At 45.3% G+C, this 19,491-nt stretch overlaps 1 protein-coding gene across 1 annotated transcript in view; it reads left to right on the plus strand.

Moving 5' to 3' along the window:
• Positions 1–1,051: 1,051 nt before the first annotated feature.
• NECTIN3 (nectin cell adhesion molecule 3) overlaps positions 1,052–19,491 on the plus strand; it is a gene marked incomplete at both ends in the record, with an annotated part of 103,651 nt that continues 85,211 nt past the window's right edge. The window contains one exon of the mRNA XM_082007226.1: positions 1,052–1,268. Coding sequence (XP_081863352.1) covers positions 1,052–1,268 — 217 coding nt within the window. The remainder of the gene's footprint in view (positions 1,269–19,491) is intronic.

Here is a 19,491-nt window from a genome sequence, read left to right on the forward strand (position 1 = left end):
GGTTTGCCGACAGCAGAGCAAGCGATGAGGGGGCACCACGGGGCCACAGCCGAGCGCCCGCTGCCAGGGGCCCCACGGCCCAGCGCAGGACCTGCTGCGTCCCGGCCCCGCAGCGGCCGGGCCCCGCGGTGGAGGAGGGAGCGACCCGTCCCGCCAGGGGGGGAGCCGCGCCGGCCGGACCCCCGCGCCTCCGGGGCAGCCCGGCTGCGGCCCTGAGCGCCCGCCCCCGGCGGCCGGGCGAACGGGAACGCCCGTGACCGCACCCGGCGCCTGGCGGAGCGGGCTGCGGCCCGTCCCCCGCCGCCCCCCGGGGGACCCCGCCCGGGACACGCGCTGCAGACCGGTCCACAGGCCGTGGGGCAGCCACCGCCAGGCCCGGCCGCACGGCATCCCTCGGCCGCAGGGCACCCCGCTGCCTCAGCGGGGCCCGCGGCCGGCGTGCGCCGGACAACGGCTGAGAGGACGCGTGGCGAAGCCTCCCATCCCTGCAGGGTCGAAGCGGGCCGGGGGAGGAGGAGGCAGCCGCGGGAGGCGGGGGGCAGAAGGCGGGGGCGGGCTGTGAGCCAAGGCGGGCGGTCGGGTCGCGCGGCGCCCCGGACCACGCTCGGGGCGGTGGCGGGAGGGGCGGGGGGAGGGGGCGGGACGGGACGTACCAACAGCCCCCCCCCGGGGGAGGACACTGTGGCACCCCCCTACCCCACCAGCTGCCCGCGCCGCCTGCGTTGCCACAGGGAACCCCTCTTTTCCCCCCGGTGCGCGGGCGCGTCTGCGAGTCCACAGAGCGGGCCGAGAGAGGCGGGGGGCGAGGCGAGTTGCCCCGGGGCGTGTGGAAAAGGGTGGGGCGGGCAGGGGTCGAGGTAGACGCGCACGGCACACGCCTCCCTCCCCCCCCTTCCCCGAGGCGGGGTGGTGTGGCCCGCACTGAGGAGGGCGGGGAGCGGCGCGCAGCGCCTCCCTGCTCAGTGACACACGCACCCGGTGCGGGGCGGCGGCTGGTGGCGGAGCGGGAGTGAGAGTCGTAGCGGCGGCGACTGGGAGCCGAGCCCGGAGCATGGCAGGGGCCGAAGCTGCTGCGGAGGCTGCCGCTGGTTTCCCCCCTTTGCCGGCTCCTCCCGCCCGCCGGGAACTTTTTCCAGCAGCCGGTGGCGGTGCCTCCTCTCGGTGGTGGTGGCAGCGGCGGAGGCAGCAGCGGCGGCGGCTCCGCTCGGCGGTGCCTCCCGGGCCGGCGCTGGGGCTGCTGGGGCTGGTTTTGTCTCGCTTCTGCTGCAGTAAGTGAAACTTTTTTTTTTCCTCCCGTTGGCGGCCGGGGCAGGGCGCGGGGGCGGGAGGAGGAGGAGAGAAACCCGAGCCCCGGCAGCGCCGGGGGACTCGGCCGAGTTGGGGGAAACTTTGTGTGCGCGCCCGGCGGGGCGGGACGGCGGCGGCCTGCCGGCCGGGACGTACCCGGGGTTCGCGGAAGCTTCCCTCGGCAGCGACTGGGGAGGAGGGGGTCGGCGGCGGGCGTAGGGTCGGAGCCGGAGCCCGCACCGCGCCGGGCGCTTTCCCCACTCTCTCTCTCCGAGACACCCCCCGCTACCGCCGCCGCTGGGACGCGCCCTCGCCCCGTGGCCGCTGCCGGCCTCGCCGGTAGGAGCGGGTGCCGGGAGGCCGCGGTGGGGCGGGGAGGGTTGTTCCGCCGGCCGTTGGATTCCCTTGCCGCGGCCGGGCACCGTTATCCTGAAGTTTCCTTCGGCGGCCGGCTCCCCGCCGTCCGGCGGGGCTAGTGGCAGCCCGGGGCAGGTCAGCGGGGGAAGTTTGTCCGCCTGTGGCGGGGCCGGGGCTCTCCGCCGTAATTCCCGCCCGGAACGGCGGGCTTTCGCTTGTTTGCGGAAATGGAGGGCTGCTCCCCCCGCCCCAGGCCCTAGAAAGCCGGGGGGGGGGGGCGGTCCGCCTGTTCTCCGGGAGCGCCTCGGCGCTGGAGCGGTATGCTCCTGGCTGCGGCTGCCGTTGGCGTGCGTCGTTGTTTCCCCTTAATTAGAGTGAAATGGGTGCTAGTGACTCGAGGCTTTTGGGTTTAGATCGCTTATGTCTTCTTGAGAGGACGGATTTGCCAAGCCTGCATCACCCCCATCTTGAGCAGCTACTCCTGGGGGTGCTGCGGCGGCCCGTGTGGCTTAATGGGACCACCCGTAAGAAAATACCCACGCCACCCGTGCTTATTCCTGTGGAAAACAAGCAAGCGACGTAGCAGTTGGAAACTAAACCGGAACAGGATTTTATTTTACTGTAATTTTTTTTTTTTTTTTTTACTGCATACAATGTAGTGTGTGTAGTGTCATTTTTACGGCAGCGGAAGATGAGGAAACAAAGTGGACTTGGGCAAGAGCACATCGAAACATCAAACATCATCCTGCTGTTGTATTCCCAATGCAGTAATGAATAGTTGGCAAGGATATTGTATTATAGCATACACAGTGTCCTTTCCCTCTTGAAGGAAGGAGGAACAAGTTAGAGGAGGTAGTCTCTGGAGGCTCATGTGATAAAAATACTGAGGAACTTGCAAGCCATGCCATCATAAAGCAGTTGTATAGTATCTGAGAAATGCCCTTTCAGGGAGGCAGTTGAGGCACTGCTGCTGAAAGATTGTGCTCTTGCATGTAATAGTCTCCCCCGTCTGGCAATGATGTAGCTTTCAGAAAAGATGGTTATTACTAATTTAGGCTTAACACATGCATTTGCTGAAAGAGAACCTTGTTAAATGGTGTATGTTCTGTCTGTCCCTAAAGAAAGGCAAGTATGGGAAAGACAGAAAGGCGGATCTTCATGTACATAGGGTTTATTTCAGAGGAGGAACAATAAGTAGTTCACCTTCATTCCTTGTTCAGATGATGAACCTGTTACTATTTCAATTTACTGAGAGCTAACGTGCTCACATATATTTTGTTGAGGGGACAGATTTGGTTCTAGTCAAGCTAAATAACAACTGCAGTAGCTGTTACAGCACAGGAGTTCAGTGGGACTAGGTGACTCTCCTTAGCTGGAGATTACTGGGATGCTTCTTTTAAGAAGATTATATTAGGGAAGTGATCTAAAAGTTGAATTGCTTATGCAGAAATTTTTCTGTGTTGCATAGAGTATGTCCTGGCTACAGGATTAAGTCCCTAAATTGACATCTATCATATTTTTAATAGATCATCAGCTATTAAACTAAGTTGCTGTTGAAGTAACTGAAACAACATCTGTTGCCTTCCTGTATGTTTTCTGGAGCTGCTTGGCTGAATGTTTTTAAATGTGTTAAAGAGCTATTTTTCTTCCTCTTTAAAATACATCCAACGATTTCCCACACATATAACCATGGAGTTTTTAGTCGATAACAAACTCTTATTAGACAGTATTTGGCTCTATTTGTGGTAAATGGAGTTTTTCAATATTAAGAAGGTGCTACTTTTCAAAGTCTTTCTTAATGCTTGGAGACTTAGTTTTCATAGGGTTGGCAAACTTCTTGAAATAGCAGTTTTTTCTCTTCCTTTTGTTCAGGGTGATTTCTGCCCTTTTGCGATTAAAAAGGTCAAGTTGCAGACTTGACATAACCTTGCCAAGCTATTTTTACGTGTAAAGGTGAAGATAATAGTAACAATGAAGTTAAGAGCATCTGTGTGCTGTGTCATGCAGTGCCTTACTATTTTAGTCGTGATGAGTGCAAGTCAGATGTCCGTCTTCCCAGATTCCTTTTAGTTTATGTGAACTTGACTGATAATGCTTCAGAATATCTGCCAAAAGTAGGAATGTTGTGTTGAAATAACATCCTTTTTCAAGCGCAAAGTTTTGAAGTTTAATCTATGGATAAAGGGGAAACTTAAGAAACTACCAGTGACTTCTGGACTGTGAGATTAGAAACACAGGGAGGATGATTTTTCATCAATATCTTAGTTTTTAATTTGTTTTTTTGGCCCTGAAATTTCCCACTATTGTTTTTGTTATCTCTGTAACTGCAACAGGTGAGTGTAAAGGAAAAAAAAAAGTAATGATTATAGCTTTTAAGAGTGCTTGTAAATGCATTTTGAGCATGATTTGATGTTGACGGAGCCTGGAACTGCTGCCTAGTTTTGGTCACCATTCTTCCTACTGGTTGGTCAATTCCGATCATGCTAGCAAAGGGAAGAATTGAAAATGGCACTGCAAAAAAAACTCAACCAACCCTAGTAGAAAATCTTCAGTATAAAATCAAGTCAATTTTTATGCAATCATTTTTGATTTGAAAGCTAGAAATGATGATTTATTTGATCTATAATTCGTCAGAGAAACCCCAGCAATCTAGCAAAAAAACCTGAAGGGGCGAGGAAGAGAGAAAATGTATGTGGAATCTGAAATAACAGCAACTTTTGGATTTTTTAATAAAAATAATTAATGCTTTAATAAATACTATTCTCTTTAGGAGAACGAGACTATCAGGTTCAGCTTGCATGTGCAAGTAATTCTTCCACTTCTCAATCGAACAGTGTGTCATGCAGTGAAGTATGTACTAAACTTACATGATCAAATTCAGTGTAGCTTTGGACTAGGGGGGATGTATGTTGTTATCATAACCTTTAATCTGTAAACTAAATTAGTGGCAAATATTTTTCAGCTATGCTGTATACGAGGACCTGTGTGCTAGTAAATAGTGACTTCCTTGTAATTTCAGTGCCTCATTAGTTTGCAGACAGGGATAAAGCTTTTTACAAAGTTTTTTGGAATGTAAGCATGAATTAAAAACTAAGCAGAATTAAGTGAGGTGAATAGAAAGGAAAAATATACAAGATGCATATTTCAGGGACTTCATTGAGGAAATAATTTTTTTTTCGGATCTGAGTTGTTCATTATGCGAAGCTTCTCAGTAAGGCTACACACAGAAGTGGTTTTGGGGCATATGTTTTTAAATAACCATTGAATTTTTTTTTTTAAAGCAGCCTGGAGTATAGAACTCCAGACTGTAGTGGAGTGGGAAGGGTTGGATTATAAATATGTGGACACATACAAGTATACAGTCTACCGTATACAAAAATAGAGTTGCAAATAAAAAGGAAATTCCTAAGTAACTGTTGACCAGAACAGTCGATTTGACTAGAAACTTTTTTATGATGTTCAGGGTAAGTCATGACAAAAATGAGGTCAGGCACATCATGGTACTACCTTGGAAATGGGAAAGTGTGATAGAGAGTTCAAACAGACAACAGAATGTATTTTTTCCTCTTTGTATGTAAAAGGCAATGATGAAAGTTTAGAAATTCATGTCTGAATATGCATTTATTTTTTGAAAAGGGTACGGACATGAATGTACTTTTAAAAAGAGATTAGGTGAGCCAATACAACAGTTCAGAAGGAGTAGGAACACTACAGAAGGTATTGGAGAAGTTGGAGAGAATGAAATGTTGATGTAACTATGTAGTAGGTAGGGCAGCATATGAAACTGCTGTGTGAAGAAACGGAGCAACTGCACTGGCAGAAGAAATAACAGTGTAATTTCAAACAGAGGGAGAGTTAAACCTGAATTGTTTGGTAATTAGCCATAAAATGAAGACAGAAGTTTGACAAGCCAGTACTTCAGGATAACTCAATATAATATGTAGTGTGGTGTTTTGGAACGGTTCTTAGTTCTGTTTCATTGTGGTAGATGTGTTCAAGATCACTGTTAAACTGTGGTGCTCATGTAAAATAAATACAAAATGGCAAAATGTAGATGCTAAGATTTTAATAAAATATATTGTATAGGCTTATAATTCTTGACTGCTATTTAAATATTAGTCAAAACAGTTTAATTTTTTCTGTAGCATTGTATGGAAATAGTACAAGTTGGAGTTGCTCTGAAAGAAGTGGTTATAAAACTTGCATGGACAGGGTGAAAACAAGGTTACAGTAGTCATAAATTTTAGGATGGATGAAAAATGAGAATGCCAACTAACATTTTGGCTTCTAGCGTGCAAGAACTCCCATATATATGGAAGTGAAGTGTAATATTATTTGAGTTGTTAAGATCTGAATGCTTTGAATATTATAAAAGAATTGTGATGGTTGTTTAGCCACTTGTGCTACATAAAGGTTGAACAGTCTCTTAATTTAAACAATATGTTTTTCTTGCCTCCTTAAGTAACTTAATGATATTCCATGACATAAGACTGTTTGGTACTGAACAAAAGAAGGCTCTAGCAGGATTTTTTTTTCTTGTAAGATTAGAGTGAAGTATCCTGTAGAGAAATATGGTCAAATCTAGATTGTTGTTTCTCCCACCCCCATTATGTAGTAGTGCTCCCAGGGTGATACTGGGAAACAAAGGATTGTTCTGTATTGGGAGAAGAAAAAATATGTTGCCTTTACAGAGCATCTGTAACAGCTGATTACCCTTCAGGTGCTGGTGGTAGAGCTTTTAAGGTATGCAACATCACATACTTAAATGCATCTGCTGTGAAAAGGGAAAAGGAATTGGGGCTGTGTGGCTTCAGTAGGCAGCATGTGGGGCTAATAAGTAGCATTTGTGGATCTCAAAGAAAAAGTGAGTTAGAAGCTCTAGAATTAAAAGTCCAAATCTCAATTTTTAGAATCAAAATCAGTAGCGAATGGAAGTAGGGTAATAGAAATGCAAAACCTGGTGTACAAACTGGGAGGAGATAATCTTGCGAAGAGCCAACCAGCTGCAGTGCTGTTAGTAAATGTGGTCTGTTTTTAGTGTTGACTCAGTTATCGGTTGAAGAGCAATAAACTTGAAGAGTTTTACTTTCCATCCCATGTTGCACCAGCTTGTTGGAGGTAGTTTGACCCTGTCCTGTGGGTAGTTTGTTGTCCTGTGGTTGAATGCAGCCTTGTCCAGAGTTCTTTATCAAAACGTATGGCTACAGACTGGTGAGAAGTCTGCAAAGAAGTGAGAGTGCTGAGATTGCTTCTGTTGCCTGCTTACTATGGAGTCCTGATATATTGCCCCTTAAAGATGAGCTGTGTGATGACAGATTACTTTGCTCTAGCACTGTTTGTACTTGGACTTCTTGTTTCCAACTTTAAATAAATGTGTATGGAATCAGGACTATTTGAACTTTTTTTTTATCCTGATGACTGCTATACTGGCTATTATATAGTTATTAATGCAGAAGTTCCTGTGATGAATTTTCTTAGGGACCCGATAGTTGTATACTAACTGAATGGCCAAATTCTTGGTTGTGTAGAAAAACAGCTATAGGTGCAATTACTTATTTTTTTTGTTATGCCATTGTTGTTTTTTCTTCTTGTTTGAAGAGAGGGGTGTGTATATGATCTTTAAAGGTACCTTCTAACCCAAACCATTCTATGGTTCTATATGAGGTTTTGTATGGGGTTTTTTTGGTAGGGTTAGCTTACCTAAAACAAGATTCCTTCTTATTTGAAGGACAGTTACATTCAGTGCCTGTTGGAAATGCAGTAATGTATTTTTATTGAGAGGATATAGAAGGTGATGAATTACTGGATTAGGCATGAGAGAGGTTCACCAGACTTTCTTGTTAGAGGTAAAAGGGCCATTAAAGCTATTCTTAATTTCTGGTTAGAAAGGTGGTTTGCCTGGGAAAGAGTATCATGTAAGTATGGGAAGAAATCCCAAGAAATAGCTAAGAAGGAGAAAATTGGAATAGCTGAATATGGGTAAAATGCAAGGGAATAAATGAGGAGCAATTAAACAGCAAAATGTGCAGTAAAAGACTATGTCAGGGAAAATTATTATCATGTTTCTGTCTATAAAGTGAGGGGAGATGAAAAATTTGTTAGGTGGCAGCTTGTCTTGCTCCCATGGATGTGAAAAGACAGTAAAGATGTAAAATAGTGGGTTAAAATGAGGTGGAGGTATGTATGAGTAAGACTGTTGAGGGTGCTCATGGCCAATATTTGCCTTGGTTCTGGAAAGGCTAGGCCAGTAATTGCTCACTGAACAGCTTAGTACACAGGCTCATGGTGAAGGACTTCAAGGCATAGAATAGTAACTTCCAAGTCATAGTTAGAAAACCAGAAAAACAAGAAAACCTTTTTTTAAAATTATCCAACAGGTGAATGCTTCAACAGTTATTTTTCTCATCTTTCCATTTTTTTTCAGGTAACTTTTAGACTTGGGACTGCTTCAAATGTGAACTTGAAATTTGGTCTTTCTATCCAGGTACCAGTAGAATAAAACTAGGAGCAGGAATAAAAACTTCCTAAGCCTTGAAACTTAAGTTTCTGTCCTGTCCTTTTACCTGCGTCTTCCTCAAGTGTGGAAAACTGAGCAGGTAAAGTTTAACATCACCGTGTTATCAAGAAGGTCACTATTAGTTCAGGTAATGAAAAGTAATGAGCTTCCAGACTGTCCTCTTTAATCACTACTGCAATCTTCTGTTCAATATTTTTGCTTCTTTTCAGTTGTTTTTCAAGTAGTGTACAGAAGTAGAAGTGCTTTTAATTTCAATTTTTAGTATCTTAAAATAGTCTGTTCTGGCTTTCTCAACATGAAGGCTAATCAAGTGTAGCTTGTGTTGACTGATGTACTAGGAATACCTGCAGCAATAGATGGCTCTTACTAACATACCCCCCCCCCCCCCATCAGATTTTAATTATCTGGCCTTTAAGATACCTTTGTATGACTACAGAGGATCATTGTTTTCTCCTTTTCTATTAGTCAAGGCTGGTATAACATGATAGTTTTTAAACTTGTCTTTACTATCTTCCTGGGATTAGTTTGAACAGAATGCTTTCCTGAAGTGACTGTTGTTTTAAATACTTAGAAGGTGCTAGTGCTATCACTGTAATGCAGTGGTGTGTGCAGAATTTTAAGTCATTGAAATGGCAATCTACCAAAAAACCATACTTGTTAAAAGGTGAGTAAAGGCTAGTCAAACAGGTCTCCATAGTTGATGTGCATAGAGATGAGTGGAAGAAACAAACGGAGCTGGCTTGATCAATTTGTTAGTTACCTTTGGATCTGTTACTTTCAGTAGCCCTTGACTTAAAGACTACAAATTGGTGTTTGACTTAAATTTTTGGTAATCCTGTCTTGCGTGCGCATTCTTTGCCCACTTCTGTTGCAGCTTTTAATTTCTCCTACATCATCCGTTAGCCTTTGCCACAGTAGAAATATACTTAATCAACTCTGCTGAAGTTTATTACTAGAGGTCAGAGAAGCAAAGGTGAAGAGCTGTTAAGCTTAATTCCATTTTTGAACATATTTTTAAAGATTGATAATACATATATTATAAAACCCCACTGCTTGGCTTTTCACCAGTTATGCTACTTCTGTGCTTTAACACTGCAATGTACTTCTGACTTGAAAAGGTAAACTTTCTTGAAACGGAAGTAATTTTGATATGACTTCCTTAAGGTACTTGAACATTTAAAGAGGCACTACAGATCTAAAGAAATCAACCACAAGAATTTGGTTGTGACCATATCATTAATCACTTCTTAGGAGATGGAAATGCATCCTGTTGAATGTTTCGATGAGATAGCATAAAATAGTTTCCTCTGGTAACTACCAAGTGCAATATATGCATTTATACAGGATAGCCTGTATAGGAAGAAGTATATTAAGTTCTGTGTAGCTGTGTTTCAGCAATTGGTGGTATTGGAGGTAGTTCAAGCCTTTACATGTAGCTTATATGGCAAGGGGTTGGAACTAATTATTTTTAAGGTCCCTTCCAACCCAAACAGATCTATGATGCTGTATGTATAAGACTATAGTCAAAAGCCTTACTATTTTACAGCCATTGAACTTAACAGTAACCAGATTCATTATCACAGTTGATGCATCAGTGTTTTCACATGAACATTTAACTTATGTTACCTTCTGACAAATCAGAATGTAAACTGTCGAGAAAGTTTGTGTAAGCTTCATGAAAGGTCTCCTAAAGATTCTGCTGAGCGTGTTCTGCCATACAGGAAGAGGTGAGGACTCTAGGACTTTGTGGAGCTGTGAGTGAAAGGTCCCTCGGTGATGTCTTTTGAGAGCTACTCTACAGCTGTGTTTTCCAAGATTCCGGAGGCATGCCCTAGGTGTGATAAATTGATGTGGCTGTGAATAAGGTGAAAACTGAAGTAAGTGAGGAAAGGGAGTTGTGGTGTCTCTACAATTTGAGGCTGCTGTGGAAAGATGTCCTGAATTGATTGCTGTAAGTACGTAGGACAAGACTGTGGACAAAGGATGAACAGTGAGTGTTGCTAACCTTGAGAGGCTTTTAACAGGGTTTCCTAAAATGCCCTTGTAGCCAAATTGGTGAGCTATGGTTTAGGTAAGTGGATTAAGTGAGTGAAAAATTGTGTGTAATGCTGGACTTGCGATCAGCTGTACAAAGTCCACCTGGTGGCTTGTTACTGGTGGCATGCCGTTAAGGATTGGTGCAGGGGGAATTTGTCTGCATTTCAACCAATCTTCCGTGTCAGTAGTGCATTTGCAGCAAGGTTGTGGATGCAGCTGGCAACTGATGTGCTGGAGGCTGGGGCTAATGGAGTGGGATGTTTGTGGGCTGCAGAAATAGCTGGCAGAAACCTCATGAAACTCAACAAAAGCAAATGCCTAGTCTTTCTGGGGTGGAATGACCCCATGCAGCAGCATAGATGTGGTGCTAACTGGTGAAAAGCAGCTTTACAGGAAAGAACACAGGGGAGCTTGTGGGTCAGTATGTGCCTTTGTGGTGTAAAAGGTGAAGAGCATACTGAGCATGATCAGCCAGTTGAAGGAAGGAATTATTCTTTGCTATTGGGAGCTTGTGAGACTGCATCTGGAGTACTGTGCCCAGTTTTGTGCTCCTAAGTACGAGGCAGATGCGGAGGTGTCTGATGGAAGGCCACTAAGATAAGGAGTCATCAGCGCATGATGTATGAAGAGGGGCTGAGAAGTGAGTTTGTTCAGCTTTCAGGAAAGCTGGGGATCCTAATTGCTTGCTATGACTGTTTAATAGGAGGTGAGAGAGAACATGAAGACATGTTCTCCTTAGACGTGTGTAGGGAAAGGATAAGAGGCAACAGACATAAGCTACAACAAGAGAAATTCTACTAATGTGTTAGCAATATGTTTTCCCACGCGGAGAATGAAGCACTGAAATAGGTTGTGGAATCTCTGCCCTTGAATATATTCAGAACCTGGCTATGGTGTGACCCTGAGCAATCTGATCGGACTTCAAAGTTGGCCCTGCTTTCATCTGGAGATCAGATTGGATAACCTCCAGAAGTCCCTTTCAGTCATTTATGAGCCTCGTTTTGTGCATGGGTAGGCAGGAGCTAGTATACTGTAGTTGGTATCCCTAGAAGAAAAGTAGAAGTGGTTGGAAATCTTTTTTCTATTAAGATAAAAATGCCCAAGTGAAATCTGAAATAAGATTTTCCTGTAAAGGAATTTGACTGCTAAAAGCTTCCTTTAAAACTGGATCCCGTTGTTAACTCCTAATACAAGTAATGGGTTTTAAAGAATCACTTAAAGAGAGACTTGCCTGGCATGTCTTCTGTTACTTCACTAAGTAGCCAGTAAAACCAGTCCCTTACAGCACAGAGCTGAGTAGCAGTGTGACATATACTGAAAATGTAGTTTGGCAGTAAATAAAACAGCTAATATACAGAATTAATATACTTGGCTGTTTGTTACCAAGGCTTATAGTCCTGATGCAGTTCCTGGACCGAAAGGGTTAACTTGTTGGAATAGCTTGCAGTAGAGGGTGGCTTTAAGAGCTAAAAAAAAAAAAAACACCAGCCAGCAGTGTCAGCAATGCAGGCGGCAGCAGGCATCTGCATAACTTAGTAATGTAACTGGTAACTCATCGGATCTTATTGTGGACAGCTGAGATATAGGCATTGTATTTTATGATTTACTGCTCCTGACAAAATATGTTCATTTTCTATTTCATAATATGGCTGCAGTTGTTAAATATTGACAGGTAACATTAAAACTTTACAAGTAATTGAAAATGTGAAGTTAATGTTTAGCTGCCTTCCTGAACTTAGGAGACTGTTTATTTTATGCAGTGCAAAGTACAACCTCTCTTCTCCTGCAGACCTCAGCCCTTCACTAGAGTAGGAGTTTAGTGGGAAGAGAATGTACAAAAGGTGGAGGAGTGGCTTACTTAAGGGAATAGGGGCTTTCCTAGGGATTGAAGGTCTTGTTCTTTCATCTGTGACATCGCACATGTCGTGGTGTTCTTTACCACTTTTTAATGGTTTTCTAATTTCGGTGTAGGAGGTACAGTTGTGGGGGCAGGGAATGCTGAATGCTTACAACTGTTGCTTTATGCTTAGCAGAATTTGAGGTCTGTCCTTAAAATTAATTTAATGAAAAAAAACAAAACCCAAAAACCAAACCCCCAAAATCCTGATAACTGGATTCTTACTTTAAGAAATTCAGAGTTTTTACTTGTACAGATTTTTTTGCTAGCATATCCCTGAGCTTTCTGTAAGGAAAAGTGCTTATGGGCAAGGATGAGGGGGAAGGCCAATGAGGCAGATATCTTGCTGGGAGTCTGTTACAGACCACCCAACCAGGACTAAGAGACAGATAAGACATTCTGTAAGCGACAGGCAGAAGTCTCTCATTTGCTGGTCCTTGTTCTTGCGGGGGACTTAAATCTACCGGACATCTGCTGGAAGTATAACATGGCAGAGAGGAAAGAGTCTAGGAGGTTTCTGGAATGTGTGGAGGATAACTTCCTGACGCAGCTGGTGAGTGAGCCCACCAGGGGAGGTGCCTTGCTGGACCTGCTGTTTACAAACAGAGAAGGACTGGTGAGAGATGTGGTGGTTGGAGACCCTCTTGGGCTTAGCGACAATGAGATGATAGAATTCTCAATTGTGAGGGAAGTAAGGAGAGGGGTCAGCAAAACTCCTACCATGGACTTCCAGAGGACAGACTTCGGCCTGTTCAGGTCACTGGTTGAGAAAGTCCTTTGGGAGACAGTCCTGAAGGACAGAGGGGTCCAGGAAGGCTGGACAGTCTTCAAGAAGGAAATCTTAAAGGCGCGGGAGCAGGCGGTTCCCATGTGCCGTAAGAAGAGCTGGCAGGGGAGGCGACCGGCCTGGCTGAACAGAGAGATTTTGCTGGGACTCAGGGAAAAGAGGAGAGTTTATCACCTCTGGAAGAAGGGGCAGGCAACTCACGAAGAGTACAAGGATCTCATTAGGTCAAGCAGGGACAACATTAGAAAGGCAGAAGCCCAGCTAGAGCTCAGTCTGGTCACAGTTGTTAAGGATAATAAAAAATGCTTCTACAAATACATTAACAACAAAAAGAGAGGCAAGGAGAATCTCCATCCCTTACTGGATATGGCAGGGAACATTGTCTCCAAGGACGAGGACAAGGTTGAGGTACTTAATGCCTTCTTTGCCTCAGTCTTTAATAGCCAGTCCAGGTATCCACAGGGTATTCAGCCCCCTGAACTGGAAGAGGGGGATGGAGAGGTCAGTAACCTGCCCATAATCCAGGAGGAAGCAGTTAACGGACATGCTAAACCACCTGGACACTCACAAGTCTATGGGGCCGGATGGGATCCACCCGAGAGTACTGAGGGAGCTGGCAGAGGAGCTTGCCAAGCCACTCTCCATCATTTCTCAGCAGTCCTGGTTCACAGGGGAGGTCACAGAAGACTGGAGGCTTGCCAATGTGACGCCCATCTACAAGAAAGGCCAGGAGGAGGATCCGGGGAACTACAGGGCTGTCAGCGTGATCTCCATACCGGGGAAGATCATGGAGTGGTTCGTCTTCAGAGTGCTCACTCTCAAGAGTGGCATGTGCAGGACAACCAAGGGATCAGGCCCAGCCAGCATGGCTTCATGAAAGGCAGGTCCTGCTTGACCAACCCAAACTCCTTCTATGACCAGGTGACCCGCCTAGTGGATGAGGGAAAGGCTGTGGATGTTGTCTACCTGGACTTCAGTGAAGCCTTTGACAGCATCTCCCACAGCATTCTGCTGGAGAAATTGGCAGCTCATGGCTTGGACGGGTTTACTCTTCACTGGGTGAGGAACTGGCTGGATGGCTGAGCCCAGAGAGTCGTGATGAATGGTGTTAAATCCAGCTGGCGGCCGGTCACAAGCGGTGTTCCCCAGGGCTCAGTTCTGGGGCCAGTCTTGTTCAATATCTTTATCGATGATCTGGATGAGGGGATCGAGTGCTCCCTCAGTAAGTTTGCAGATGACATCATGTTGGGTGGGAGTGTTGATCTGCTGGAGGGTAGGAGGGCTCTGCAGAGGGATGTGGACTGGCTGGATCGATGGGCAGAGGTCAACTGTATGAGGTTTAATAAGGCCAAGTGCAGGGTCCTGCACTTCAGCCACAACAACCCCATGCCATGCTAGAGGCTTGGGGAGGAGTGGCTGGAGAGCTGCCTGGCAGAAAAGGACCTGGGGGTGCTGGTTGACAGCCGGCTGAACATGAGCCGGCAGTGTGCCCAGGTGGCCAAGAAAGCCAACAGCGTCCTGGCCTGTATCAGGAATAGTGTGGCCAGCAGGAGTAGGGAAGTGATTGTGCCCCTGTACTCGGCACTGGTGAGGCCGCACCTTGAATACTGTGGTCAGTTTTGGGCCCCTCACTACAAGAAGGATGTTGAGGTGCTGGAGGGTGTCCAGAGAAGGGCAACGAAGCTGGTGAGGGGTCTGGAGCACAAGTCTTACGGGGAGCAGCTGAGGGAACTGGGGTTGTTTAGTTTGGAGAAGAGGAGGCTGAGGGGAGACCTTATTGCTCTCTACAACTACCTGAAAGCGAGTTGTGGCGACAGGGGTGTTGGTCTCTTCTCCCAAGTAACTAGTGATAGGACGAGAGGAAATGGCCTCATGTTGCGCCAGGGGAGGTTTAGATTGGACATTAGGAAAAATTTCTTCACTGAGAGGGTGGTCAAGCATTGGAACAGGCTGCCCAGGGAGGTGGTGAAGTTGCCATCTCTGGAAATGTTCAAGAAACATGTGGATGTGGCACTTCAGGACATGGTTTAGGGGACATGGTGGCGCTGGATTAATGGTTGGACTTGATGATCTTGAAGGTCCTTTCCAACCTTAGTGATTCTGTGATTGTGTCCATTCACAGCAGCAAATGCAGCAGGCAGTCTTGAGTGTGCCGTGTTCCTTTCTCCATTTAAAGTTGGAGCAATGTCTGTTTCTGCTTGGCTTAAATTTTTGCTTTAATCTTCCTCTGTAAAAGCAATATCCTATTAAAGACAATTAAACATGTTAATGTAACAGTGTTTTTCCATTGGTGGTCTTGCCTCCATGATGGCTGAAATGCCCTCTGTAGTTATTTTTAAGTTGCCCTAAGTCAGGAGATGATGTCAGTGCTTAAAACTTCATTCTTGATGAAGTTAAATAAGAATTTCATAAACACTGCATTTCACAGAATGGTAAGGGTTGGAAGGGACCTCTGAAGATCATCTGGTCCAACACTGCTGAGGCAGGATCACCTAGGGCAGGTTGCACAGGAACGCGTCCAGTCAGGTTTTGAAGGTTTCCAGAGAAGGAGGCTCCACAACCTCTCTGAGCTGCCTGTTCCAGTGCTCCGTCACCCTCACAGTGAAGACGTTTTTCCTCATGCTAAGGTGGAACTTCCTGTGCTGCAGTTTGTGCCCATTACCCATTCTTGTATCACTGGGCGCTACTGAAAAGACTGGCTCCATCCTCCTGACAGCCACCCTTCAGATATTTATAGGCATTGATAAGGTCCTCTCTCAGCCTCCTCTTCTCCAGACTGAACAGCCCCAGGTCTCTCAGCCTTTCCTCATATGAGAGATGTTCCAATCCCTTAATCATCCTCATAGCCCTCCACTGGACTCTCTCCAAAAGTTCCCCATCTCTCTTGAACTGGGGAGCCCAGAACTGGACACAATACTCCAGATGAGGCCTCACCAGTGTGGAGTAGAGCGGGAGGATAACCTCTCTCGACCTGCTGGTCACACTCTTCTTAATGCACCCCAGGGTACCGTTGGCCCTCTTGACCACCAGGGCACATTGCTGTCCCATGGATAACTTACTGTCTACCAGGACTCCAAGGTCCTTCTCCATGGAGCTGTTTTCCACTAGGTCAACCCCTAACCTGTGCTGGTGCATGGGGTTGTTCCTCCCCAGGTGCAGAACTCTGCACTTGTCCTTGTTTCAATATGGCACGCCTTTAAATGGCCATAATTCTGGCTTGTCAATACCAGCCAGCATTTCTAGTGGTATCTGTTTTGTTTTTTTTTTTAAGTTGTTGAAGTATCTTGTGTTTATACTGAATGAAGTTACTTGCCTAAGACAAAGGAGAGTCATCTGTGTACTCTTAACTTAGACTTTTTTGGCCATTATTGACTGAGCAGTTACAGAAATGCTTCTCCCTCCTACACGTACTTTTTTGGGTAGGTAAAATATGGCTTAGTTCTAGGAAACTCAAGTTAAACAGGATCACTCTTTATTAGATCTTCTGTTTGAACATAAGGAAGTTAAACAGTAATTGTGAAATCCAGAAATTGATGCTTAATTGTTTCTGAGTCCATAGATGAAGGCGAAGTTTTAACCTATTGTTGATCATGTGTGGAAAAGTGGAGTCAGAGAAGTGCAGTGTAGCATGGGAAGAACTGAAAGTACGTAGGTATGCGAAGTTAAGTTATTGTATAAGAAAATCATAAAGTACTGCTATAGTATTGCACATGCCTATAAATACAGGCATGGAAATAGACTAATTCTTGTTTTATATCTTTATTGCTTCTTGTAGCCAGCTGAGTTGACTGTCATTCCAAGAAGTGTGCTGTGCAGTCTTAGAGTTAATATGTAGATTCTGGCTGACCACTGCAGCTTGCTGGTGTAAATACTGGGAAATGCCTGAAGGATCAGGTATTAATTCATGGTCACAAAGACTTAAGCAGTTACTATCCAGCCCAACTACTTCAGTACACTGTTACTGTCTTGAAGATACCTGCTGTAGGATTCCCGTAGTTGCAGTGTGTGTTTATAACTTTGCTAGGCACTGAAACCTCAGACAAAACTGAGAAAGGAAAACAGTTTTGTTTTTTTAAATTCTGGACCTTTATGTAATATTTTGCTCTAATGGCAGAAAGACTTGCTTATGAAGATGCCTCAGGCAGCTATTGCTTTTGGTAAGATGCAGGATCAAATTTTGATTTGCTAATACCATATGTCATGCATTCAGCAGTAGCTGCTAGGCCTATGAGCATAGTGGCATCTTGACGGCCTTTCAAAAAAGGTATCAACTGAGATGTTGTGACAGGGCTTTTTTTTTTTCTCTTTAAGAAAGCTTATTAACTTACTAGCTGCTAGCTGGTATTTCTACTGCTGAGGGAGTACCTAAAATTGTAGTCTTAGCATGTCTAATTATCAGACAGAGGGCACTACTACTGCTTAGTGGTTTTGTCATATGTTTGTAGCTAGTTCTGTGCATATTAATGGTTCTCGTGTTTTGTGTGAACGACCTAGTATTGTTGCAAAGGAACAATATTATTATCAGAGAGTTTCCTGTGATGTTTGGAGGCACCCTGTCTGCTGACCGGATTTGATGTCTTGAGGTCTTTCCCCTTTCAGGGTCATTGGATCCAGGATGATATGGACAGACTAAGTATGGTCTTTTGACTACAATGTTTTGCATATATCTATACAGTCACCAGTGATTCTGACGGGTAACCCTGAAGGTTATCAAGAGAGACTAAAGAACTCTGAGGTCAAAGGTGAAGAACATGAGTGCAGAGCCCACAACCTGGGTGCATATCCCAGTGAGGGAGAAGGACTTGGGTAGGAGTAAAAGCATCTAGCTGCTGTTGAAGGTAGGACTTTTGACTTCTCTGACCACTGAGCTATTCTTGAGCAACAAGAACTGCTGAGCCAGAGTCAGGGTCTACCTGACAAAGTAAGATGGGAGTTTCTTTTCCAATAGTACTGTTAACATGTGAGGAGGGCTTTAAACTAGGTATGGTGGGATGTCCTCATAATGAGGACAATGAAGAAGTGTCTAAGTGTCTGAGGGGACATGGTGGGAGAGGGGTTTTTTTGCTGTCCCGTTGCAAAGGCAGCACAAACGAGGACTGTGCATAGCTGCAGACTTAAGACCGCATTGGGGTTCTGGTGATGTCGTGGGATAGCTTGCGTGACTGGAGTAGTGCAATTAACTGCATTCCTGCTTTTCAGGAAAGGCAAACTGAGAAGGTGAGAAAGGTAGTGCTATATAGAAGAATGGATAGAAGGCATGGAGCTTTGCCCTTGAGCAGGTGACAAGCCAGTTAAAAGCTTATGGGTAGTGTTAAGAGGCTAGACCAAAATAGGTGACACTATTAAGTGTCTGGTACTGCTGGTGTGATGAAAAAGTAGATGAAGCCTTCTTTAGGCACCTGGAAGAAGAAGCCTCATGATTGCAGACTGTGGTATTTATGGGAGATTTCAGCCACTCTGGCATCAGCTGAAAGAGCAATAGGACCGGACACAAACCATCTAGAAGATATCTAGGGTATATTAAAGACAATTGGTTGATGCAGGTGATCATGGGCTGACTAGGGAAGATTGTCTACTTGATCTCTTAAGCATAAATGAAGAACAGGTTGAAGATGTAACAGTCAATGGTATTGTTGGCTGAGGTAGCTTTGAGACTCGACTTTGAAATACTGAGTGAAGTGGTCAGGACTCATAGTAGAAACATAACCCCGACTATAGAAGAAAAGATTTCACCTTATTTGGGGATCTGCTTGTAATGTTTACGTGGGCAAGCTGCTCTGGTAGCTGAATGGGCAGAGGAGAGCTGACTGATCTTCGAGGGAAACCTCTTCAAACTACAGTACATGTCCCCTGCAATGTGCAGGAAGTCCAACAGGTCTGGCAGAAGGCCGACATGGAAGAACAGGAATTCCTCACGGATCCTCAAATGTACAAAGCAATTCCACAGAAGGTTGAAGCAGGAGGAACATAGAGATAGTATCTGAGAGCGTAGGTATAGAGCTGGGAAAGCTCAAGCTCAGCTGCAGATGGAACAAGGAAGGGGTGTTAAAGGTGATGGAAAAGGCTGCTGTAACTACACTGTCAGCAAAAGAAAAACTAAAGAAAAAGAATGCTTGCTGCTCAGTGAGGCAGGGAACCTAGGGAGGAAGAACATGGAAAATGCCAAGATGTACAATATCTTGTTTGCTTTGTTTTTCACTGTTAAGGCCTGCCCTCTGGCTTCCCAGTTACTTGAATCTAGTAGCAGGATCTGTGGGATGTAGCATTACTCACTGCAGAGAAAAATTCAGTTTGAGATTACTTAAGCCATTGGACATGTTCAAGGCCATGGGCCAAAAAGGATGCTTCTGAGAGTGCTGTGCACATTGGCTGATGTCATGTTCTGTCACTTTTGAGAAGTCAGTGACTGGGGGTGGTTCTTGGTCTCATTCTTTGGTGGTATACAAAACTTGACTCGACAAGTCCCCATATCAGACTTCTCTGATTATTATGTATCAGACTACCAAGCAGTCTGATGTATAACTGGACCTACTTTGAGCAGGACTAGGTGGCCTCTAGAAGTCCCTCGTCTCTTAATTGTGTGAAACTATTTTTCTCTCGATCAGCATT

This window comes from Phaethon aethereus (assembly GCF_964289735.1).
Source record: "Phaethon aethereus genome assembly, chromosome: 1".
Classification (NCBI taxonomy): domain Eukaryota; kingdom Metazoa; phylum Chordata; class Aves; order Phaethontiformes; family Phaethontidae; genus Phaethon; species Phaethon aethereus.